The 26,500-nt window shown below is 35.9% G+C and overlaps 1 protein-coding gene across 2 annotated transcripts in view; it reads left to right on the top strand.

Annotated features, from left to right (window-relative positions):
* Zeb2 (zinc finger E-box binding homeobox 2) overlaps positions 1–26,500 on the top strand; it is a 127,203-nt gene that overhangs the window by 89,031 nt on the left and 11,672 nt on the right. For both annotated transcript variants that reach the window (XM_087197510.1, XM_087197508.1), the window contains exons 4-8: positions 1,389–1,460; positions 18,620–18,808; positions 19,570–19,784; positions 22,373–22,481; positions 23,401–25,370. In XM_087197510.1, coding sequence (XP_087053636.1) covers positions 1,389–1,460; positions 18,620–18,808; positions 19,570–19,784; positions 22,373–22,481; positions 23,401–25,370 — 2,555 coding nt within the window. The remainder of the gene's footprint in view (positions 1–1,388; positions 1,461–18,619; positions 18,809–19,569; positions 19,785–22,372; positions 22,482–23,400; positions 25,371–26,500) is intronic.

The raw sequence follows: 26,500 nt of genomic DNA on the forward strand, positions 1-26,500 counted from the left end.
AAACGATCAATTATTACAATTGACAATGTGCCATTACTATACATTGAACTTCTAAATGTTTTATGCAAAATGTCCCTGTGAAAATATTCTCTACATAAAGAAGAAGTCCAGGGTCAGGGATGAATTTTAAATGGTTGTGCCCTCTAAACAAATATCATTCAAATTATGTTTCAGTAGTGGCATGAAGTTAGTATCTATATATACTTTTCTATTCTACCATAAGAGGACCATGGTATCTCAGCTGTGGTCCCACAAACAGATATAATGAAGACACTGCTTGTAAAATACTTTTTAATTCAGCTGTAATGTATTCTAGAATCTTCTATCAAAGTAGTCCAGGATGTGATAAGAAAAGAACAATCAGAATTAATTTGTGAATTTAGAGTCCTGTTTATAGCTTTTCTTATTTTAAATAAAATCATTATCAAAGAAAGATATTCATCCTGGGTCATGTTTAGTTCTCATTAGTATTGTCATTGTAAAACTTCACTTTTTAAAAGGTCTTGTTTAATTGTTAGTGGGCAGTTGTCCTGCTCTGCCTTCGCATATACTCTATAATTCAGTAGGCAGAGAAATTCGAGTTCTCTATTTTTCAAACTCTGTCTTGTTTGAAAATATTACAATTTTTGAAAGTGACCTTTAATTATTTATGAATTTTCAGCTTCAGTGTTAGATATTTTCATCTTTAACACGAGCTGTGTTACCTCTATAATTTTTCCTTGGAAAGTGACTATGATTGTGGAGGCAAACATGATAAGAAAAAAAGGTACTCATGAGAGGTTGGAAAAGGAATAAGAAAGCTATGTTTAAGAATTTTATATGAAACAGTTAAACATGTGTTTTTGATACTTCTGGAATGTTGGTTCTATAAATTAGGCATTCTAAGTTTCGATATGTAGAATTAGGGCTTTAGAACAGTGTGTTTACCTATATTAACACCATCATAATTACCCCAAGGAGAAAGAAAAGAATGAAAATAAAATGAGAGATTCTGACTTGTCACTAGTACCCAGAGTTACCAGAGGTATAACAACTAGCGTGCCTCTTCATAAGTACAAATATTTAGTTGCTTTGGTCTCTTATTGAAAAAATAATATCTTCCCCCTGTTTGTCGCTAGAACTGCTACCAGAAGAAAAGCCCTTCATTTGCTCCAAATAAGCACCTCTGTTTTTCACAGCTTGCAGTAATGCTTAAAGTAAATAAGTTCTTGTGCAGCTAGCACTATTGGATTCATTCAATTGCCTGAACAAAGCTATTGTTTAGAGGTTTACAACAAGCCTTTTCTCTGTTTCCTTTAAAAGAATCTTCCTTGTTCCTGTGCTTGGCATGCTTAGTATAGTAAGCCTTTCTACAATTTTCAAATGCTAAAGATAATTTTCCCCCACAGAAGAAATGAAGGAAGACTATGTCACTATGGGGCCAGAAGCCGCGATCCAGACCACAGTTAACAATGGTACAGGTAAGTTATGTTTACCACACTGAAACCATGTCTGTCCTGTATCATGTGGATTTATTGAATCAGGGAAAGAAACACTGACCCATCTTTTGTATGTCAGACATTACATTTCTCTAGTTTTGTTTCAAATCCAAATTTTCTACATTTTGGTACTTTATGAGCAAATATATCTTTCATTCTTAGAGCCTAAATTTGCCTCCGAAGCTCAAGAATATTGAACTGTATGAGTGTATCTTTTTATAGCATAAACTGGGTGAATTTCTAGTAGTAATTTTTACTTTAAAAGAATACAAGAATAATCTTTACATTAGAATATGGTATGCCTCTTCCAGCCCCAACCTGACATCAGTCACTGAAAATTCAAATGATATGTTGTAATGTAAACTATAAAATGTTTTTTTAGAAAACCAAATTTCCATGAACATTCCATGCAAAAATTAATCATCTACATTATTTTTACTTCTTTCTTCACTTTTAGTTCTCTGCATCTGTTAGCTCCTCTGAACAATATTTTCTAGGTAAAAGTTTTAGAGAGAAATTGACGTTTTTATTTATTTTTAATAAAATGAAAAAACTACAGTGGGAAAGCATTAAGCAATGTTTTGTTTTACTGTGCTACTGCTACAGAATAGAAGTTAAGGACAATTGTCATGTTCCATTTTCCCCAAAAATTAAGTGGCAAGTTCTCTCACATTCCCATGTTACCCACAGAAATTTACATTGACTCACTATGTTTCTCTCTTTGTCTGGATGAGATTAATTATTTTCAGTGTTTCAAGCAATCCTCCATACTACTACAAATATTAGTATAGTACCCAGTATAAAATTATCTTCTGAAGTGAAACCAAAAAAAAAATTCACATAAGTATTTCCAGTCTACTCACCAATGAAAAAAACCTGGCAGTTTTATGAAGTTTCAGAAATGTAAATAATTAAGATGATATTCATATTTCCCTTATGTTGATACACATCATAATAAACTGTTCATGCTGTGCTTCTATTTAAATGCCCTCATTAATAACTTAAAAGGCATTAATTCACATTCTTGGATATAAAATAAGAGAAAGAATGAAAAACTATTGTCATTTTTTATTCATTTGAATTATATCCATTTAAGGTACAAAATGAAATTGTACATTATGTGCTTATATAAAAAGTATAGAATTAGAATTAACTTCTAACTGTAGACGTGGCAATAACTAGATTATGACCGTGGACAAGTCATTCGCCCTCTTTACCTGTTACATGAATAGATTGAGCCAGTTGCTTGCTAAGAATACTTTTGGTTTAAATATTCTATGTTACTGAGGTACTCTCACCATGTAAAAATGAAAATAAGGTTAAGTAATTTCACATAAAATATAGTAATAAAGAGATACTATGAATAAAATAATTTCTCTAATGTCCTAACTCATGCAGTTAGAAATGGTCTTGTGTTCCTTTTAAAGAAAAATGTAAAATTTCAGCTTCAAGCATAAGTAAAAGCTGATGTTTACTACCTTTATAACCATTTAAAGTGTCACAAAAGAGGACCTATTCCACAAAGTGAAAACTTACTAGCTATTTTACATACCTGAAGTCTGTAGTAAGGTTAGTAAAAATTGTTCCTATCCAAAGGTTTAAAAATCAATCTTGAACATCTTTTCTACAGGCTTTAAGATCTCTTTCTCTTCAAATACTGTTCCATATGTGTTTAGTCAGTAAATAAATGAATAAGTACTCAGTTAGTGTCTTCAATATATTCGTTGTTGTGTGCATACATGGGGGAAGGTGGGCCAGGAAGATTAAGACATGGTTTTTATTTAATCTAGAGGATGAGCCTAATACACATGAAAAAGTTATGAAAACGTGACATATATGCAAAAAATTGTAGGACCAATAATTATTTGAATTATAGAAATGAGAAAGATCCTACGTGGTAGGTATTCATATAAAGTTTTATAAAGGGGGTAGAATTTGAGCCAAGTACATTTTCAATAGCTATGAAAGAATAGGGTAGGGCACTCTACCAGAAAAAGGATATTTGAAGCAAGAAGGGAAAGAAGGTATCTACGCAGAAAATAGTGAAAAGATTTGGTTGAATCAACAAGTCCTAGAGGAAACTTAAGGGGAAATAAAGATGGACATTTAAGCTAAAGTCAGGTGTTGAAGAATATAAAAGATCTGAAAAAGCAAAAAACAATTTTTTGATCATATTGTTCTACGGTGATGTCTGTTGTAAAAACTAGATTCTAGAAAGCAGTGGGGAGTCATTGTAGCTATTCAGATGTGAAGCGATAAGAATCTTGGCCTGGGTGGTGACAGCGGAGAAATCAGCAATGTGACTTCTTAACGACTGAGTCTGGATGATGGAGGTAAAGTAGCTTCAAGATCACACATCTGCACATTTAGAATATAATGATTGTTGGTATTTCTAGATAGGTAGAAGAATTCAATTTTGAAAAGACTTTGAATTGCCTTTGAAACACAATGAATTTCATAGAAAAGTTTTGTGGATCTTTATTGGCAATGTGGAATTAAATCCCAATAAGTAAGAATATAAGACAGAAATTTGAGAGTCATGCACATACAGTATTTAACATCATAGGGCTGTGTGATTTTACAATTGAAAGTATATTTATTGAAACAAATATTTGAGCCCAGGACTCTTGATGAATGGGAGAAATATCAAATTCATTTAAAGAAAAAAAGATTGTGAGAAGAGAGGGAAAATGTAAACATTCAGAATCAAAGAGAACTCCATAAAAGTAAAAATGGTCAATTCAATTAATAGCTTCAAATAACTTGAAAGAGCTCCGAGTAAACGCATTAGACTTGGTAATTAGGAATTCACTGGTGACCCTTAATTTATTGACCTACCCTTTTAGAGACTACATATCTCTTTCCAGTCATAATCTTACTGCTTCTTGTTCCTTGCATCTTTTTGGAGGGGGTTTTTTGGGGGGCAGGTATCGGGGATCAAACTCAGGACCTTGCACTTGCGAGGCAGGAGCTGGAACCACTGAGCTAAATCCCCGGCCCCCTCGTATCTTTTTGAATGATAAATATGTGTAGGATTTAAATAATGCATCTTGGGGCCGGGGATTTAGCTCAGTGGTTCTGGTGCCTGCCTTGCAAGCACAAGGTCCCTAGTTCAATCCCCGGCACCAAAAAATAGTAATAATAATAATAATAATAAATAAATAATACATCTTTTCTGGTAGAAATTACTTATTAATAGACCATCTTGTTCTTACTCACCAATATCCAGTTATTGGATGACCTTCTTTGCCCATCCCAAGGTGGAATTGTGTCTTCCTCCAATGAACCTATAAGGTTTTGATCACTTTAACACCATAGATCCTGGGATAGCTAGGTCAAAATGGGAATAAGAGACCAACAGCATTTGGACTTCCTTTTCATATTTTTAGGTTGGAATATTTTGGACACCTGGTCTGACACTCTCTTTATTCCAATCTCCCAAGCTAGAAAGCCTTTCATTTGACTTTTCTTGAGCCTTCTGATCACCCATTGGGTAGTCAGTCCACATTTTTCCTGCAACCCTTTTTCAGTGTCCACTTCCCTTCTTACAATCCCTAAGTGCACTTTAAGACCTATAGGAAATAAACCAACATTCCCCAGTCCAGTGTTCAATGCTATACAATTCTTACCAGCAATGCTCGTTTCTAATTTCACCCACTTCCTTGACAATATCAAAAGAATCACATTTATACCAACCACTGAATCTCTCCCCATGCTATCTCTTCAGACCCTAACCGCCTTTCTTCTATTCGTCCAAATATTTCCTACCTTTCTGTTTTTAAGGACTAGCTCACATTTCCTTATGTGGTCATCTTTAAGAACCTCCGTCCACATCAATCTCTCTTCCTTCTCTGAAATCCCACAGTCCTAATTTGCATACTGTAAATGTTAGTATGTTGAATTATTCCTCTTTATGTTGTTTCTACCTATTTCACCTACTTAATTTCATGAAGAAGTTTCTTCAGCTGAAAAGGGATGGTAGATTTTTATGGCATCTGCTTCTTAGCATTGCTGAGGTAATTAAGTACATAACATATACATTGACCAGAAACACTGGCTCTAAGTAAAAGACTGTTTAGTTTGACTCAAAGCACCAAATACAACAGTGAGTCTATATGGTAGACCTTCATGACTTGTGAAAGCATGAATGAGCAAATATTTGGTGGGGGAAAAATGGACACTAATTTTTGGAAAAGCTACAATAGGTGAAAACATTATCTGCAGAGGGTATTGAGTTAGTATCTTTAGAGTGAAACCATGATTTTAGTTTCTGAAATCAAATTGTTAAAGGCAAAGAAAAATAGCCTAGTGTATCAATATTTTCTTCTTAGAACAAAGTTAGATTAATAGTGCAGCAAAATTGATTTATGACAATGTAAAGCATTGAAACCTCTGATTTATATTAGACTTTCTTCATTTCATAATTTCACTGTTTTTTAAGGAAAGAAAATAACAGTGTTCTGAAATATAAAGAACATCATTTCACAAAGAACCTAATGTCATATAGATATTAATAGAATTCAAATTCAGAATGAAATTACTGGGTAAAATTTTCAAGAGTGTGGGGAAAAATCCCCTGTTTTGTAAAAAATATTTGAGAAATGGAAAAACTTAGGAGCATTACAAACATTTGTTTGTAACAAGGCTCACACAACAGAGTAACAAGGTTCTGTCTTAGGTGCATGTGATCATTAGCATTAATGCAGTTCCACGTGCATATCAAGACCCAAATGGGCCCCTGATGTTTTCCTCACTGGATGTGAGAAACTTATATTTACTCAAACAAGCTAGTATTGTACTTATAAGGGGCTGTTAATAACCACCTGCATCTTTGCCTCCTTTGCTAGGGGCGAGAGATGCACCTTAAATGCTGAAATTGGGCAGGACCAATTTAAATCTCAGTTCTTAATCTTGCACAGCACAAGAAAATTCTTATCCAATAATCAACTATATAGACTCTAACAATAGTCATTAAACATGTCTCTAATATCCTATTAGTGATATATAAACTATTTTACATATGAGAGACAATCATTTTAGAATGCTCTAGATTCTAGAGTTGGATAATCTGCATTTGAATTTTGTCTGGAAATTTGAATTTTTGTGGAAATACTGATTCTGTGTGTACAAGGCCTCATTGCAGTTATTGAATGTTATGCTATTTTTAAAGCACCTAGTACAGTGTCTAACTAGGTTAGCTGCTTACCCTGTTGCTTCTGTTTTGCCGGTTTGTTTGCATCTTCACCTAAGACTTAAACTACTGTTAACATTAAGAAATGAATATATTGGGGGCCGGGGATTTAGCCCAGTGGTTCTGCCTCCTGTCCTGCCTTGCAAGCACAAGGACCTGAGTTCAATCCCCGGTACCCAAAATAAGAAATGAATGTATTGTAAACTGGGTTCAGCCTTCATACTGGGTGTTAATGGCTCCTCATTTAACTTCTCTGGAAAACAAAAATATAGTATTTAACAGATTTATAATGAAAAGACTCACCAGTCAATTTTGAGAGCTTTTGCCAATTAAGTTCCTTTGACCCTCTAGAAAACTACACAGGCAAGTTGTACAGATTATTTTCACTGTTCTGCTGCTGCATATGAAATTAAACTATAAAAGTTAAGAAGGAGTTATAAAGGCTACTAATAACCACCTGCATCTCTCTAATGAGTCTTTTCTCTCATTTCCTCCTTAACTACCATCCTAAATTGTAGAAGAGGAAATTTAGCAATATTTATAACGTTTGTGTATAATGATGATGAAAGCTGTCAGAGATTCTCCTTAGTTGATAGCTGATTACCCTGAATAACGATCAATAAACAAATGCTGAAACATTTGTCCCTGGTCAACAACCGCTATGATACTACACTCATTATGTGCAGATATTTTTCCCTTCCTGAGGATTGAACCCAGGGCCAGAATTTGAACTGAAGCTTGAGAAAGAAACTTTAAGGAAATAGAAATTTTAATCCATGTCCTTAAGAAATATGAAATTTATGGTTCCAATAGGAAAAATTATGATTGAAAAATAAAACTTATAAATAAATACAATAATACCTTGGCTCACAAACACTTCTATTTGCAAATAATTTGTTTTGCAAAGGGAAGCATTTGGAAAAAACTTGCTTCAGTTCTCAAACTCTCTCCCTGATGAGGAACTTGATGGTGGCCATCTTCCCCAGAATCATGGAACAAATTAAGTTCAAGAACTAAGGTACCACTGTAATTATAGCTTCATTAGCTGTTTAAATGAATAGTCATTTGAGATCCTACTAAGTGCAAGACATTTTGTTAGGCATCATGAAAGATACAATGAGCATAGAATAGTCACTGTCATTAAGGATTTACATTCAATTGGGTGAATAGTGTGGGGGGGGGCGCACACGCACGCGTGTGTGTGTTCTTTATTTTTAGCAGTATTGTAGAAGGTAGAATCTTGAGAAGTGGAAATTTAGAGTAATTGCTATAACAGTGTATGGAGATTCAATCACCCTCAAGAAAGAAAGCAGTCTGAAATTAGATCATACAATTATTTACATTTCTTGATACACTTGATACTCTGAGAACCCAGAATTTAGACTAGATCTTAGTTTAGTAAAGCAAGAATTGTAGTAGACTAAGGAGAGAAATGGAAATGATTTCAAGTTCCAAGGAGAACTGAGGCAAGTACACAAGGCAAGTACAACGTTCATGGTTCTGGTTCTGTGTTACAGAATTGTCCTACATTTAGCACAGTGCTGAGGTGTAGCTATCCATGCTGTTGAACTAGAGAAATTTAAGGCACCATGAAGGCAGGATTCTACATGAACTAGCTTTTGGGGGATGAAGTTTACCAGAATGACAGTTATGGCTGCCTTAAGGAAATACAGTCATGGGACAAACATCATTTTCCTTGAGCTATATAAGCAGAGTCCACAACCTGTGGTGATAATGGGTAACTTTATACTTCAAAACATTATAGTTATAGAATGGAGGCTTTTTGAGTACAGAGATTTGAGTTTGCTTCTTTCCACATTCCTCTCAGAGGGCACATTGCTTCATATAGTGTTGATGGTTGAAAAACAGATTGCTTGTTGAATTAATGAATAAATAAATGACAAGTGATGGATTGATGTAGCAGGTAACTCTGGTAGAAATGGTCGGGTGTGTTACAGAACGTGCTGACCTGTCCTCCTTGCCTTGTGCTTCAAGACAGATAAAGTAGGAAGCGTTCTGTGGGAAAGGGCTGTGAGAGATGGGATATTATCAGGGGACAACACAGTTTCCTTTAATGTGAAGAAGTGGAATGCATGTGGGAGGGTGTCATTAAGCATGTGGGGGGGGAATAAGTAGAAACATTTTTTGTTTACTATAACCATAAAGTATATGATGAAATAATAGCTAATACTAATTCACTTTTGCAAAGTGCTTTGAAAAAAGTTATTTTTATTTTGTAACTTTAAAAACTACCTAATTTAGGAAAATACAATCCTTAAATTTTAAATGAAAATTTTAAATAAGCTTCTTGAAGCACAGGATATAAAGAACTTTTGTGATTGTTGTTTTGCCCCAATAGATCCAATCTGGATAACCTAGTAAAAACTAAAATGAAAAAAAAGTTTTTAAAAAATTAAAATTTAAAATTAAAAAAAATGAAACAAGTGCATAGAATTCAGAAGAGTAGGGACATAAAAAAGGGATAAAAAGTTAAACATTATATATATATATATATAGAGAGAGAGAGAGAGAGAGAGAAGTGGGCATTTTAATTGGCTTTTTTTTTCTCCTATTAATTTAGGGTGTAACAATATTGTTATTCAGAATTACTTATAATGTCACTGTGATCTTTTCAGCATATAGGGCCCGTTCAAAAGGTATTGAATCAGGCCTGATGAAAACCAAAATGATGGGGCTGTCTCTGTCTCCCTCCCTCTCTCTCTCTCTCTCTCTCTCACACACACACACACACACACACAAAGACACACACACACAAAGACACACATTCTCCTTCTCCTATTGAGTCATTGTGTTACAGTGGAAAGAGCAATGGGTTAAGAGTCAAGCTGTGTGAATTCTGCATCCAGCTTTTCCAGAAATTAGTTGTGTAACTTTGTATAAACCATTAACCTCACTGCACCTTAGTGGTATCAGCTGTTAAATGAGGAAATTAGACTAGAAAGTTTGGATTCTATCCTTTCTCCTAATGAAATTGTACTGGGAAGCATGAACAAAGAAAACAAAAAGCTGGACACCTAGTTGGTGTGGGATGGATGGTGCCTGGGGACCTGCCTCCCAGTATTCTACCAGAAACAGCTTCCTTGGTGTGCGACCACAGGCATACAGGGGCCCCTTTGGTTGCTCTGCTGCTGCTGTCTTGAAATTCTTAACAGCTTTTGAATGCAAGGCCTTGCATTTTCATTTCGTCCATGGTCCTACCACTCAGGTAACTAGTCCCGATTATAGCTCACAAAATGTGTTAGAATAACAGCAGAGCATAAGCCAGGTGGGAAGTAATGGGATTAGGGATTTGCTACTTGAAATATGAGGTAGAAACATCAGTTGGGCCCAGATTGACAGAATCTTTCCTAATGTGTCTCCTGAGCAATGGGATCCCAAGTCTAGATCCAGACTGAGCAAGGAAGATAGGACTACAAGGCATAACTCCACTGACTTGGTAGTATTAGTGACAGTGCTAGCAGGCTAGCGAGCCAGTAAGCCTGTGTGAACACAGATTTGGTGCATTCTGTCCTTAGCCTTGAAGAAAGCAGGGAAAAGAATAAGAAAGTTTTTGCACCTCTATTATCCTCTAAGTTTGATAACTTCTAATTCCTTTTATTTATCTTACATGACTAAAAAATTTATAGTAAATAGCTTTCTTACATGAGCAGGAACCATGCATATTTTATTATAAGGTATTTCTTAGTAAGAGTTGAGTGGACGTGTAGTGCTAATCAATTGTACAAGATTAGATAATTCAATTAGTACCCAATACTTAACTAGGAGGGAGTCATAGACTTTGAAAGCATGCTGTTTTCTCCTTGTTTTAATCTGTCTTGTGTTTATAGGTTAGAAGAGTTTTGTCTTTCAGTCAGATATCTGCCAAGGGAATTACCAGTTTTAATTTTTTTAAAGCAAATTTCACACATTGACCTTTTAAAAATAAAGGAGAGAAAGAAGAGAAAAGCAGAAGTAGCAGTTGACAGGGTAGACAGGAATTGGTCATGTTCAGACCATAATCAGTGTGCACCAAGAAGAGCTTGTTCACTTCCTGGCTAATGAATGCTGTGGTTTTATTAGCTTTGTTTGTGATTAAGAGCAGCTATCTCCACTTCACAGCAAGAGTTCCCACAAGAAATAACGAATAGTCCAAGCTTCTTGAGTACCTCCTTCATTCATTTGACAAATATTTAATAAGCACTGTTTTCCTTGTGATGTTGCCTGTGGTTTCCAGGCACTTCTAAAATATTTTTTCTGTAATCTTTGTATACCATAGTTTCTCCATCAGAAACTTATACTGCTTTCAGTTTTTAATTGAGAAGAATACAGATTAAACTCTCTGGGATTAGTGAATGAATAAAAAGTAAATTGATTACAATTAACTAATTGAAATTATAGAATTCTGGGACTTTAAGGCTATCCTAGAAAGCACACAATGGCTCATTTTATAGATGAGGAATCTGAAATTCAAAAGCATAAAATAACTGAGCCAAAATGAGGAGTCCAAGGCCCTGAATCTGGTCTGATCATTGAACTATTGAGCAGTTGCAATGTCCCAGGAAATAGGCTGGGTGCAAATCGTACAAGCCTGGGTAAGACCATTCCGTGCCTCTGTGAGGTCATAAGCACATAAAGGAAAGCTTCCTCTGCCATGTGCTAAGGTCAACACTGGAGATTCACAGATGGTATTCAGTAAACGAAGAAGAGGGTGTGAACTCCAGTTGAGATAGGAAAGTTATTTGCCATAGAAATTGTTCTGTATTCTTCCTCAAAAGCAAGTTACTCAGTTGTATTTAGCCACGTGAGGTAAAAGATTAAATTCCTAGAGTAGTGATACTTAAACTGGCACGATTCAGAATTTCCTGAAAGGCTTGTTAAAACACGTATTGCTGACTAGAACGAACCCCGAGAATTTGCATCTTGAACAAGTTCTCAGGTCGTTCCGATGCCCCTGTCTGAGAACCACATTTTGAAAATCACCAAATGTCCTAGAGCAAGCTACTGACATTTGTGTGTTTCCCTACAAAAAGCTAACAAAAAGAGCAGTGAACTTCTGGGCAAAATCATCTTACTTCATAAACTCCTCTAAAACAAAATAAATCATGAGTGTCTTCTTTGGTAATATACCAATTCCAAAATATTCAGGCTACACAGAAAGGGAAAGGCAAGTACATATTGTTTAACTTGAATTTTTCTTGAAGTCCTGGCTGTATCTTTCTGTACTGTTACATAGCAATCACAATTATCTAAGAGTTAGTAGTCACTAAATCTTGATGTTCACTAGGGGCCGGGGATTTAGCTCAGTGGTTTGGCCGCCTGCTGTGCAAGCACAGGGACCCGAGTTCAATCCCTTGTACCAAAAAAAAAAAAATTGTTAAATCTTGATGTTCACAATCCATTACTATAAAATCTAACTTTAAAATTAGACTTTGTCCCTGACTGGGCTACTTCCTGCTGCTGAAAGAGAGATACTTGATCTGCAGATGACTACGGAGTCCTGCCCCTACTCGTTCTTCACCTCTCTGTCCTCAAGCCCTGTACTTGTGAACTCTCTTTGGTATCTGAACGGGGTTTCCCACAGAAAGCCCTGTCAGAGGGGGGCGTGGAGAGACTGGCTGAGAAACTATACTAATTCCCAGCAAGGGAAGAGAACTTTTCGGTTGCCCTTGACAATCCTGCCTTGGCTTTATGCATGCCTCTATACCAGTTGGAGACTCCGTGAGACTGCTCCTATAGCTGTGTGATGAGCAGAAGATTAGCCGCCACCCTCATGGGTGTTTTTAGATATCTAATGCCAATATATATTTTGGAAGCTTTCTGCAACAATGTACCCTTGCATTTTTAATAATGAAACACATAGATTCACTAGTGAACTTTAAACAAAGTAGCCATGAAAATTTATATACTTCAACAAATGCTGAGTAGGTGCTTCTTTAAACTAAAAATTTCAATACAAATGACAAAAGTAAAAATAATTTTGTGTCTTTTTCATCTACAATGTTTATAATCAGACTAATTTTCAAATAGATGAAGAATATTGTTTCCTAACTGAATGATGCCTTGACATAGAGAGGTGAATAAAAGCTCGATTATATAATAAATACATTATTTCTACATTATACTGAGGAAATATATATATATATATATGATTATGTGATCCCTTCTTATACCAGTATGTATTTGTATGTTTGTATATTGCAGAAATGCAACCATTTTTGTATGTCTCCAAATATGAGAATCACAGAAATATGAAAAGAAAAATTATTAGTCAATCTCAGGTCCTTATCCCAAGTACACTGTCTGGCACTAGTAGGTATTCAATAAATAACCATAAAACAAAGGGTTGGATGAATGATTCGTCTCAGTTTTTTAACAAACTGAGCTCTTATGGACCCTCTAAGATATTACATTAACAGATATTATTACAAATAAAGAAAATAAATGGCAAAGGAAAATAGAAAAGGAAAAGGAGTATCAGTGCCACATTATGCTTAAGCCTGTAAACACTAAGTAAAATCGATTTCTAAGGAACTTTAAGAGCATCCTAAACCAGGCATGGTGCCACACACCTGTAGTCCCAGCACTCCCAGGGGCTGAGGCAGGGGGATTACAAGTTTGAGCCCAGCCTGGATAATGTACCAACTTAGAAAATGCTGTCTCAAAAAATAAAAAGAAAAGTCTGGGGATATATCTTAGTGGTAGAGTACCCCCAGCTTCTACCCACATTACCAAAAGAAAAAGGTATCAGAAAACAATGCAATTATGGGAACCAATCAATGGTTTTTTTGAGATCTGTTAACATTATTTGTTTTTTAAGTATCACTATATATCTAAGACACACAGGAATTTATGAAAGTATCATTAATAAGCAATACTAATAAGAGTGACTAACATATTTCCAAGAAAATTGAAACTTTCCTTACTTGAAGTGATCTAGAAATTTCCCTACAATATTAAAATACATATGGCCATGAGGAAACATTTTTAATTAATGAAGTTTTTTTTATAGAGAAAAGTTTACCTAACCTTAGGGAAGGTTGAGATATTTGCAAGACATTAGGATAAATTTTAGGACTAAATGCAAAATCTCTGGAGAAAGTATGGAAGAAATAACTTGAGATTTCTCATGGATTTTTGTTATGGTTGGTGATAAATACCATGCAAATATCCTTTGTCAGTGTGTTTTGGCAGTTCTTCCAAGGAGACTAGGGAGTGAAGAGGATTACAGAAAAAAAGAAAATGAGATTGATTTTATACTAGAAAAATGCAGTGGGGAATTCTATAACTTTCTAGCAAATGTTGTGCCTTATTCCTGTGTCCACTACACTGTATTATGAAATCTTTGTAAAAACAAAAATACAAACTTCCAAATACAATCTAAACTTCATCCTGCCCAACAGTTTTGACAGTAATCAGTTTAATCTCGTTGTTTGTTCTAGTACTGTAACATGGTGATTTTGGTTTTCAGAGACTGAAACACTATATCCTTAAAGTAGAAAAGGAAGTTTCTTGGCTCGTGGAATCTAAGAAGGGTTGACAACAGAATCCCTGAAAGGTGCAGTTCTGCCTCAAGAATAAATAGAACCAGAAATGGATTGTCAGGATATGTCATCCTGTCTGCTGCCTGCTTTATTCTTTCTTCCTTAAGATTCCTTTTCTAGATGGAAAATATCAGTTCCTTCATTCTGTATCTCACAGTGGCCGTCACTTGGAGGCATGAATGGGGTGGTGGTGGGAGATGCACAGGTACTCTTTTTTGAAACAAAGTCCTAAAGTCATAGGAAAGAGACTCATTGAATGTAATTGGATTCATTGGCCACCCCTGTACTAATCATTGGTTTGGATTGGCGAATACAGGACTAAGACTGGTTCACTTCAGGTAGAGATAATCAACTGTGGCTAGGGGAGCAGGAACGTGTATAACACCACAACTCCCTTGGGCAACACAGGGCTTAGCAATAGGGAAGTGGAGAGCTGTTCCTAGGCAAGAGCTGTTATAGTGGTAGACAGAAGAGGCATATGTTATGGGTATCCATGGTAAAGAAAGCCCAGGGAAATACTGTTATATTCACGGTGGTTACACCTAGCTCATGGAAAGTTCAACTCTAAATCACTTATCTGACTCTAGAAATAAAAGATATATAAACAGTACCATATCTGTACCACAAGAAGAAAACTCTAATGGAGTAATTAGATGTGTACTTGAGTGACAACTCCTTCATGAAATCTTTTTTGAGCCCTTTCCAATTCTTGCAAGTATTTATGATCACTATCACACAATATATCACATTGTTCTACAATTCTCTGAATTGACAGTGGAGCTGGAGCCTAAATCCCTAGCTCAATTGTAGGTATCATATTTTTGTATGTTTATATGTATGTATCAATGTAGTGGGGATTGAAACCAGGGACTTCACACTGAGCTACATCCCTAGCCCTGTTTTTTATTTGTTGAGACAAAGTCTTTCTAAGTTGCTGCTATATTGCCTAGCCTGGGCTCAAAATTACCAACCTCCTGCCTCAGCCTCCAAGAATGGTAGAGTCACAGGCATGCACCACCACAGCCAGCTATTGGTATTTTATATTATACTTTCTTTTGCTAAAAGATTTTTACACCAAGTTCAGTGTTGAAGATGTAATTTATTCCACATTTGTTCCATAAATGATTTTTTGAAAGCTTACTAATTTCTAAACTATATACTCAGTACTCAGGATACTAAGATGCTCAAAGATGATCCTTTAAAAAAGCATGTGATTTGATGTCTTTTGTACTCATTATACTTGACATAGAAATCTACCATGGCCAAATTTGATCTATCAATTGAATTGCCTCTATAAACACCAGAAGTGTATCTAGATGCAGTTTAGTTTGCCTATCCAGAAAAATCAGAATTTTCTTTCCTTTTAAGCCCAAAGGCTATTAATGCAAATCCAATTGAATTTGCATTTGATTATATTTCTGATGGAAACATTCATATGCAAATGAAAATTCATGCAAAGATAGCCAGATAATTCAAATAGTTGCTGAAATATCAAGATAAAATTAGGATATTAAATGTACATCCATCCATGTTTACTAGGTTACACCAAGGTCATCAAGTGAAACAATGTTCTTAAAAAACTTAAATAAATCATGTCTTACGTATTTGACTACATTCTAGTAGACATGAAATCAGAAAGGAACTATAGCATAACTGTCCACTCTTATAGCACTGAAAAAGAAGCAGTCACTGGTAAAATCAGACCAGTCATTCAAAATATGTTCCTCTTGAATGCATCATGTTGTTCTCTTTTATATTTTCTTGTCACTGAAAGCAAAAGGTGATTTTTGGAGGATTTGAAGCTATTTTGATGATCCAAAACAATGCACAAATAGTTGGCAATTCCTGTGTACTCCCTGAGGACTCAGTGAAGCAAGTTAAATGACATCATTAGAATCACCACCAATCAGTACCCTTTGGAAAGCATCCATAGCATTGTGAATATAGCAGCAGAAATGAGATATTAACTAATGTTCCTATTCTTCTATTAAATCCAGCTAAGAAAAGATTGAAGCAAAATTTCAAGGTATAACCTTTTAATCCACCATTCACATTCCAAATCTATTTTTGAGGTAAATATTTTTGGGTCTTAGAATCAGTCTGCCTTTCTCGTTAAACTTAACAGAAGTTGGAGTATCAAAAGAGAATGGTTTGAGATTACTGCCTTGAGGACTGTTAGTATTTAGTTTCATACTCGACAAAGTGCAGTTCTCCCCATATTAAAATAATTGATTTCATGTATTTGTCCACTGTTTCAAGTTTTCTTAGAATTCCGGTCTTTCCTGCTTTGGTGAATGTCACCAACCACCCTTCAAATTGGAAATTCTAAACCTGAGGGGGGAATCCTAGCATCTCTCACCTTGGCAAACCTAATCCTTCCCTAAGTCTTGAAGATTGTGCTTCTTAAATACTTCTCAAATCCAGCCACTTCTTTTCATCTTCATTAACTAATTCTTTAACACTTATATTTTGTCTGATTTAGGGCAAAAGTATCCTTGCTGGTTTCCCAGAATCTACTTTCCTCTCTCTCCAATCCCTATTGGATACTGTGTGGTACTACAATCAGAATTATCATTTAAAAATATTAATAGTCATCATTTCACCCAACCCTCCTCCCTTCTTAAAACACTTCAATGGCTTCCTGCTTCTCTAAGAATAAAATCCAAATCCTAAATAGGATTACTGCTACTGCATGCACTGGTTCCTACTTGTCTTTCACCCTTACATCCTGAGGTTCCACTTTTACTCTGGCACTCCAGGGCTCCCCTTTTGGTTCATGAAATGACCATGCTCCTCCTGGCTTCTAGTGTGAATTAACTTCATGCATCCTCCATTAAAGCCTTCTTGATGCCCTGGATCCTATTTTTCTATTACTTCTTTTTATACTACTACCCAAGTCTTTCATAATATCTAAGGCTGGGTACTAGTAATGATGTGTTTAGTTTTGAGACAATATCAGTTGTATTAATCTTTCTCATGACTTTCTGAAGGATGAAACCTGATCTTTACTTACCAGAGCAAGACATGGTACCTATCACTTACCAGACATTCAACATGAATGAGATGGTCTAATGTCTATTCTTCTCATTTGAAATCCACAAGTTTTTAATCATGGAAGTCAGATAAATAAATAAATAGACTTGCTTGCTTGAACATCATCCTGCTACAACTTGCCAAGGAAAATTAATATGACAAATACTGTAATATTGTTTGTGGCAGAGAAAGTAAGGTGAAGAATCTAGTGGAACCAAGGTTAACTGCTCTCAAAAACTATGATAGTAGGATTCCACCATCTGTTGTACTAACAAAGTACTTTTTCTACCTACCTATTATATAGAATAACGTAGCAACTATTCTTCCATCTGTCTTATGCATACAGTTTTTTACTTAAGATATTGAAGCCACAACTGATTTTAGAGCACACCTTGGGGTTTCAAATATGCAATGTCTTGTGATACAAGTTGTTAACATTGGTTTATAACTACTATTCATTTCATGGGATTAGAGATAATTACAGAAGTTAAAATCATATCGAAATCACATAGCAGTATGGTTACTTTCTTAACATCCTCTGTTACCTTTTATTTTATTTCTATCAGCTTTCCCCTTATTTTATTTTCAGCAGTCTTAAAATCCCAAGCTAAAAATTGAAATTATAGGAAAAGATAAACTGCCACATTCTGTGATTTTTTTTTTAACAAAGTCATACTGTTATGTCGCTAGGAATATCAGTCCTTTCACATCTGTCTCTGACCATGTAGTCTTGGCTGTCTGGGATATTTAGAGGGTGGAGAGTTAAAAGCTTATATTTAAGGACTGGATGGATCTGTAGTTAGAGATGCTCAGTGGACAATAAAAAATTAAATATACCTTTCTTAAAAAGAAAAGAAAGTTTTATATAGACCATTAAAGTCACTTAAAACTTCTATCATCTCTCACATTTATTTTTTATTTTATTTTATTTTGAGGGGGGTACCAGGGATCGAACTTGGGTCCTTGGGCTTGTGCAGCTGGTGGTGAAACCACTGAGCTAAATCCCCGGCCTGTCTCTCACGTTTATTGATGAGAATGTTTAGAATGTCTTGGAAAAAAGATCTTAGATATTTTAATTTTGACCAAAAACATTTTAAACTTTCTTTAAATTTTTTGTGAGTTATGTAGACTAATAATCTCAGAAGAAAAAAATAAAATGTACCTATTTCCCTAAAGGCAAAGTATCCTCCTTTTGCATATATTATGAAAATAAGCATTTAATCTGCAATTGGTCATCTTCTACACTTCTTACAAATAGACCAGGGATTTGTAGTCTTATTGCAAGTCAGCATTTGTTACTAACAGTGATGTCGATGGTCTTGGGCTCTGAAGAAGAAGCCCCTGACAAGACATTTCTTTTCCTTTTATGATTTCAGTGAAGAATGCAAATTGCACATCAGACTTTGAGGAATACTTTGCCAAAAGAAAACTGGAGGAACGCGATGGCCACACAGTCAGCATTGAGGAGTACCTTCAGCGCAGTGACACAGCTATTATTTACCCAGAAGCCCCTGAGGAGCTGTCTCGCCTTGGCACGCCAGAGGCCAATGGGCAAGAAGAAAATGGTGAGGCCGTAATTCATTTTTAGCCACTACACTGACCTCTGCAGCTGTTACAATTACAAATGCACTACATGCCTGGGTGTTTACCTTAAAATTTGAAGAACAGCTGCTGAGGCATGGAATTTCATGAGCAAAGATTAGAACTGTAATTTTAGGGTATTGTGAAATTTTTTGTCAGCAAATTTGTGTCATTTGTACATCCAATAAAGAACAAGAACAATTAGAGCCCATTTATAAGAGATAAAAATATCTAAATGTATTCCTATCTTTCTGAAATATTTTACTTTTGAGGGAAAAAAGTTTTAAAACACTGACCCTCACCATTTTGTTCTTCTCTACTGACACCTGGAAAGCTCCTTCCCTTTGAGTATTCCTGAGTGAAATGTGAGTAAAGGTTTCATTGCAACTATCAGCCACCTGAAGAGAACTTCCTCATTTATCATTTGTTAAAGTCCTCCCCCGGCAAGCTCAAGTAATTAATTAAATTTTAGAAACAGTATATGAGCTGATTCCTACAAGTCTACCCTGGGTGTGCGAGGGGACTGGTGTGTGAAGAGGCCGGTGCGGTGATGGCACTCTGGTGGAGCAGATTGCAGTGATTCCTGTCATACCATCCCGGGCAGCAGTCAGCCCATTAGCTGCCATTGATTTACTGACCTTTTGGCCCTTGCCTTTCTCTCTCTCTCGCTCTCTCTCTCTCTCTCTCTCTCTCTCTCTCTCTCTCTCTCTCTCTCTCTCTCTCTCTCTCTATCTCTCGGCTATAGACCTGCCACCTGGAACTCCAGATGCTTTTGCCCAACTGCTGACCTGCCCCTACTGCGACCGGGGCTACAAGCGCTTGACATCACTGAAGGAGCACATCAAGTACCGCCACGAGAAGAATGAGGAGAACTTTTCCTGCCCTCTTTGTAGCTACACATTTGCCTACCGCACCCAGCTCGAGCGGCATATGGTGACGCACAAGCCAGGGACAGATCAGGTGGGGGGTTGGTTTTAAGTGATTTCTTTCTATAATAACCCCTTAGAGAAACGATATTGCTTTGATTGGCAATCATTATTAATTTTTCATGGCATTTTGAAGATGCAGATCTTTTAATGGTAATAGCTTTAATTGAGGTCTAAATGATTTTTTGATGGTCTCTTCTAATATGATTTAATAGTCTTATGTTCACGATCGAATGAGTGTGTTAATTTCTAATTTAGAAATTTTATTTGCACTTTAACTCGACTTTAGTTTCATTTTTATGTTCCACAAAAAGTGAATGAAATTGTAGCATTTTAATTATACATTATTAAGCATCTCAGCAATTTTAATTCCATTTTTCACCTGGTTTTACATAGATTTTTTTAATGTAGGATCTAAGTCATAGTAAAAAAAAAAAGTATGTATTTCTTTCATTTGTCATGTAACACTTTGGACTACTTTATTTTTACAAGCTGATATGAGTTTATGAAATCTAATTTTGAAATAAAAAGTATATAATAAATTATGTATATATAAATAAATTGAATTAATACTAAAACATTGGATGTACTTTTTAAATGATCCTGTCTTGATGTGCCTATTTGTAGCTAAATGAGGAAATTGCTATGCTTCTTTTGGCTTACTTGCCTTAAAAATAAGAAGTCTGTCTTGAGTAGGTATACATAGCTTCCTAAATCCTTAAAATTATTGAATAGGATTGATTCACAGCATCCTTTAAATGTTTCAGCAAAACTGCTCTTTCTAACCTCCTAGGAGAATTGACTCTGCAAATTGATATTATGATGTGTTTGGATGGTAACAGAAATGGTGTACCATAAATCATGATAACTGGCCCTACAGGTCTGGAATTGCCTTATATAAGCCTTGATCCCATATCTGTTTTAAAAATGATTAACCATGATATTCTATATAGAGTTCTTTTTTTTTCCTTATAGGCTTTGTTTTCTTTGAATAAGGAAAACAAGCATAAGCCAACACAAACAATGATGATAACACTATATTAAGGAATTTTACTATTTTAAGACAATAGCTCATATAAATCATTTCATTTTTTTCTGATTGAGCTTGTCACTTGAATGTTTTTTAAAGATCAGTTATTTTAAAAGTATGCTTCCATAGTTCCACTTATGTAACAGTTTATCTCCCCCATGCTTCTATGCAAAAAAAAAAAAAAATCTAGGAAGAAAAGAACGAGCCTAGATATTTATCTAGCATAACTGCTTTAAATTTCACATGCAGAAGTGTGATTGTGTTGGCGCATTATGAATGGTAGCTTTGGTGTTGAAAAGTCCCCTCATTTGCTCATGGCATTTACAATTAGTAAATTAAAATGATTGTATCATATTAACAGTGGCACAACTAAAGTTTATAGCAGTCCTCTGAGGGCTGTGGGGGGAGACAAAGCAGCTGTTGCTGTTTGTTTATGCAACTCAGCAACATATGAGCGCTGGTCCCTCAATGGCGCTCGGCGGGCTGGGCTCCGCTTGATCTTTGAAGGTTGCTGCTGTTTGAACAAACCTCCCTGTGTCCCATGTAACACCATCTGTCTCACTAGGAATGTGGGAAGATTCAGCACACCCTAGCAGTTGTCATACCGTTTCTGTGCTGTCTTTTTGCAAAAGGCTTTTGTGTCATTGCTGCTTGAAAAAGGCTGACCTCCTACCTTGAGCATCCAGAGTGGATGACTTTTTTTTTCCAGAATTCTAAGTCACACTGCTTTTTTTCACTTGTTCAAAAAGGTCAGCTGTGTTTGATTATATCTTTGCTGCTTTTAACTTGTCTTTTCAGCAAACTTTTTTTTTTCTCTTGGTCCCTACTCCCTTGTACACTACTAAAAAGGAAAATGAAAAGTCGTTGAAGTCTTTCCTACTGGCCTGTGATAAAACTGCTCAAGCAGCTATAGCCCAAGATGTTGTCTCTTACATTTGATAATGAGTCAAATCTGATAGGCAAGACTTCAGGGAAACCAAGTTTACATGTGCCACTAGCACAATGAATGGAATATTTAAACATGCTAACCCTGTGACAAAATATTTGTAGTCAAGCTTTGTTTCTGAGTTTTTTTGTGGAAGGGGATAATTTTTTTTTTTACAGATTGTTTCAGTATAAGATACACTTTTATTCTGATACAGAAAATTTGATAAAATTTCTTACATATGTATAGTTTTTTTTAACGCTGTTTAGAATTTTCAGGAAGTTGTTTTTTTCCTTGATAAAACAGTTGCATTTTAGCAGGGAATCTTCAGATTTTAGATCTCGCAGAAAACAAAGAAACACAAACATCTTTACAATTATACTTTCTCATCTCTAAAGGGTCATAGAAACATTTGGAAAAAAGGCTGCAGAAATAATTGTAAAGCAAGTGTTGGATGCGCATGTGAAAGCACTTTTTTTATTTGCTCCAATTTTATTACTAACATTATCACTTTATTGCAATTCTGAAAGACTAGGCAGATAAATAAGCATGCACTCAAACCTTTTGGCCTGTGTGGAAAAAAAGAAAGAGGCCTTTAAAAAATATTCGTAACAAATTTTCTTTGTTCCTCCTGCAGAAAACTGATGTCAGTCTTTCTATTTTTCAGCACCAAATGCTAACCCAAGGAGCAGGTAATCGCAAGTTCAAATGCACAGAGTGCGGCAAGGCCTTCAAGTACAAACACCATCTGAAAGAGCACCTGAGAATTCACAGTGGTGAGTAGCCAGGGGCTGGCGCTCACATCTGCATTTTGTTTACTTAAAGACACTCTTAAAGACTGTTTAAAATTTACACAATCCTGTTTGTAGCTTTTTGGAACTATGCATTTATTTCATAAGCTATGTGCTTTCATGAGACTTATGTTGCTGTAGCACTGTAAGACAGTAGCACTGTCATATAAAAAGGTGTGCTTATCCTTCTTAAAAATTGCAAAGCCTTTGATTTATTACTGAATCTAGAGGTTCCTTTTGGTCCTTTTAGAATCCTTTCTCTAGATTTAATATTTTTAACCTGAAGGAACTCAGCTGGCAAATTTTGAAGGATATTCATTTTGATACCTAATCATAAAAGAAAAAGAATTTTGGACAAGAACTTGATATAATAAATGTTCCTTGATTCCTGAGAGCTGTGTATCACAGACCAGTATCCTACCACTGAGATTTCTTCTTTATAACTAGTTTGATAGCTCTGCCAAGCATTTTATTACCAAATTGGATGCTATTCAGAGAACTAGTTGGATTGGTAGAATCAATGGAATCTCCACAGAGTTGATTAAAACCATGGCTACACTTCCCTTTAAATACTGTGACATCTTTATTGTGCTATTGGCCACACATTAATCTGACACTCTGTTTAAATAGGAGGCTGCCGATGGCAAAACAAGATTTGGGATCTTAGCTGAAAAAAAACATAGATAGTCTTCACCCTCCACTGCTAACATCTTGAATTATGTCCTCCCAGGGAAGATAAAGCTCACTAACAGCTACAGTCACATAATTCTAATCTAAGCACCTAGAATGTAGAGGTAACCCCTTTGTGTTCCTTTCATTTGGTTTCACAGATTCTTGTCTGGTAGACATCTGCAATTGTTACCCAATCAAAGAAGTGTAATGTTAAATTTAATTATCGTTTTAGGTGAAAAACCTTATGAGTGCCCAAACTGCAAGAAACGCTTCTCCCATTCTGGTTCCTACAGTTCGCACATCAGTAGCAAGAAATGTATTGGTTTAATCTCAGTAAATGGCCGAATGAGAAACAATATCAAGACGGGTTCCTCCCCTAATTCTGTTTCTTCTTCTCCTACTAATTCAGCCATTACTCAATTAAGAAACAAGTTGGAGAATGGAAAACCACTTAGTATGTCTGAACAAACAGGCTTACTTAAAATTAAAACAGAACCACTAGACTTCAATGACTACAAAGTTCTTATGGCCACGCATGGATTTAGTGGCACTAGTCCCTTTATGAATGGCGGGCTTGGAGCCACCAGTCCCTTAGGAGTTCATCCATCTGCTCAGAGTCCAATGCAGCACTTAGGTGTAGGGATAGAAGCCCCTTTACTTGGATTTCCCACAATGAATAGTAATTTAAGTGAGGTACAAAAGGTTCTACAGATTGTGGACAATACGGTTTCCAGGCAAAAAATGGACTGCAAAGCTGAAGAAATTTCAAAGTTGAAAGGTTATCACATGAAAGATCCATGTTCTCAACCCGAGGAACAAGGAATTACTTCTCCTAATATTCCACCAGTCGGTCTTCCAGTCGTCAGTCATAATGGTGCCACTAAAAGTATTATTGACTATACATTAGAAAAAGTCAATGAAGCCAAAGCTTGCCTCCAGAGCTTAACTACTGACTCAAGGAGACAGATCAGTAATATAAAGAAAGAGAAGCTACGTACTTTAATGGATTTGGTCACCGATGATAAAATGATTGAGAACCACAACATATCCACACCATTTTCATGCCAGTTCTGTAAAGAAAGCTTTCCTGGCCCCATTCCTTTACATCAGCATGAACGCTACCTTTGTAAAATGAATGAAGAGATCAAGGCAGTTCTGCAACCTCATGAAAACATAGTCCCCAACAAAGCTGGAGTTTTTGTGGATAATAAAGCCCTCCTCTTGTCATCTGTACTTTCTGAGAAAGGACTGACAAGCCCCATCAACCCATACAAGGACCACATGTCTGTACTCAAAGCATACTATGCTATGAACATGGAGCCCAACTCTGATGAACTGCTGAAAATCTCCATTGCTGTGGGCCTTCCTCAGGAATTTGTGAAGGAATGGTTTGAGCAACGAAAAGTCTACCAGTATTCCAATTCCAGGTCACCATCACTGGAAAGGAACTCCAAGCCTTTAGCTCCCAATAGTAACCCTCCCACAAAAGACTCTTTGTTACCTAGGTCTCCTGTAAAAGCTATGGACTCAATAACATCACCATCTATAGCAGAACTCCACAACAGTGTTACGAATTGTGATCCTCCTCTCAGGCTAACAAAATCTTCCCATTTTACCAATATTAAACCAGTTGAAAAATTGGACCACTCAAGGAGTAACACTCCTTCTCCCTTAAATCTTTCCTCCACATCTTCTAAAAACTCCCACAGTAGTTCGTACACTCCAAACAGCTTCTCCTCTGAGGAGCTCCAGGCTGAGCCTTTGGACTTGTCATTACCAAAACAAATGAAAGAACCCAAAAGTATTATAGCCACAAAGAACAAAACAAAAGCTAGTAGCATAAATTTAGACCATAACAGTGTTTCTTCATCATCTGAAAACTCAGACGAGCCTCTGAACTTGACTTTTATCAAGAAAGAGTTTTCAAATTCAAATAACCTGGACAACAAAAGCACTAACCCAGTGTTCGGCATGAACCCATTTAGTGCCAAACCTTTATACACAGCTCTTCCACCACAAAGCGCATTTCCCCCTGCCACTTTCATGCCACCAGTCCAGACCAGTATCCCTGGGCTACGGCCATACCCAGGACTGGATCAGATGAGCTTCCTACCACATATGGCCTATACCTACCCAACTGGAGCAGCTACCTTTGCTGACATGCAGCAAAGGAGAAAGTACCAGCGGAAACAAGGATTTCAGGTAACAAGGCATGTCTGTTTGCTCTGAAGAAAGGAGACAAAGACTATACACTTGGGCTGGGGATTTAGCTCAGTGGTAGAACACTAGTATGAGGCCCTGAATTCCATATTCCTGTATCACACACACACACACACACACACACACGTAGATTATGTCCCTGTAAGATAAAAATCGAGGTGATAAATATCCGTAAAAATAGAAGAGGTTTTCTAATGTGAACACAAAACTGTAAGTGGGCTAGGAAAACGAATAGATGAAAACATTGACACACTGTATCTTGCAAGCACATTTGCTTTAAAAAAACATAAAGAAGAAATGAATACTCACCTTCTTTTAGAATTATACATTGGTAACAATAGATCATAGGACTTACCTAGGTGTGGAAAGTTAAAATGTGCAGCAGACACGTACTTTAAAGAGGTTCATAACCTGTAAGTAATATATAAATCAATTTGATGAACTTGCTTTATAGTGAATAGTTTATTTGAAGAGAGTATTTTTTAAAATATGTTGCATGTTCCACATGAAGTATTACCTAATCTTCAAATTTGTGAATAATTTATGGTTTTTCGAATACAAAAGCAGGTATGTTTTAGCATTATGCAGGATAATCTTTGCTTGCAAAATAGCATAGAGGCAATGCACCTCTGTAACAGCTGTTGCAGTATTCCAATTTACAGTACATCTGCCCTCTTTGTAAATGTATTTAAGCCCATTTAATCTTCTCTAATATTAATTAGTGCAAACCTAGTCTAAGAAAACTGAACTGTGGGGTAGCAAATGGTAGGGTATGTTATCATGCAAGTTTGCACTCCTTTGGATCAAGACAAAATAAATATCAAGAAATTTAATAATTTACTGATCCACATTCATTATTGTTCAATGCTGAAGGCTGTTTTAACATAGATAGAACATTGATAAAAAGTGTTATTAATATTCCCTATTTCAAATTAGAAAATTAAATATAAAAATATAGCTTGAGGCTTTTAGTTGGTAGACATACATTTAAATAGATTGCATAATAATAACATTTTGTACCTAAATATAAAATTCAATTAAAATGGGGTTTCTGCAATTACAGATCATTCCTAAAGTAAAGTACACTGGAAAATACGCAAATTCTGATGTTT

Source organism: Heterocephalus glaber, unplaced genomic scaffold (assembly GCF_053883595.1).
Source record: "Heterocephalus glaber isolate CG9 unplaced genomic scaffold, H.glaber_assembly_v1.0 deba00000347, whole genome shotgun sequence".
In the NCBI taxonomy this organism is placed as follows: Eukaryota; Metazoa; Chordata; class Mammalia; order Rodentia; family Bathyergidae; genus Heterocephalus; species Heterocephalus glaber.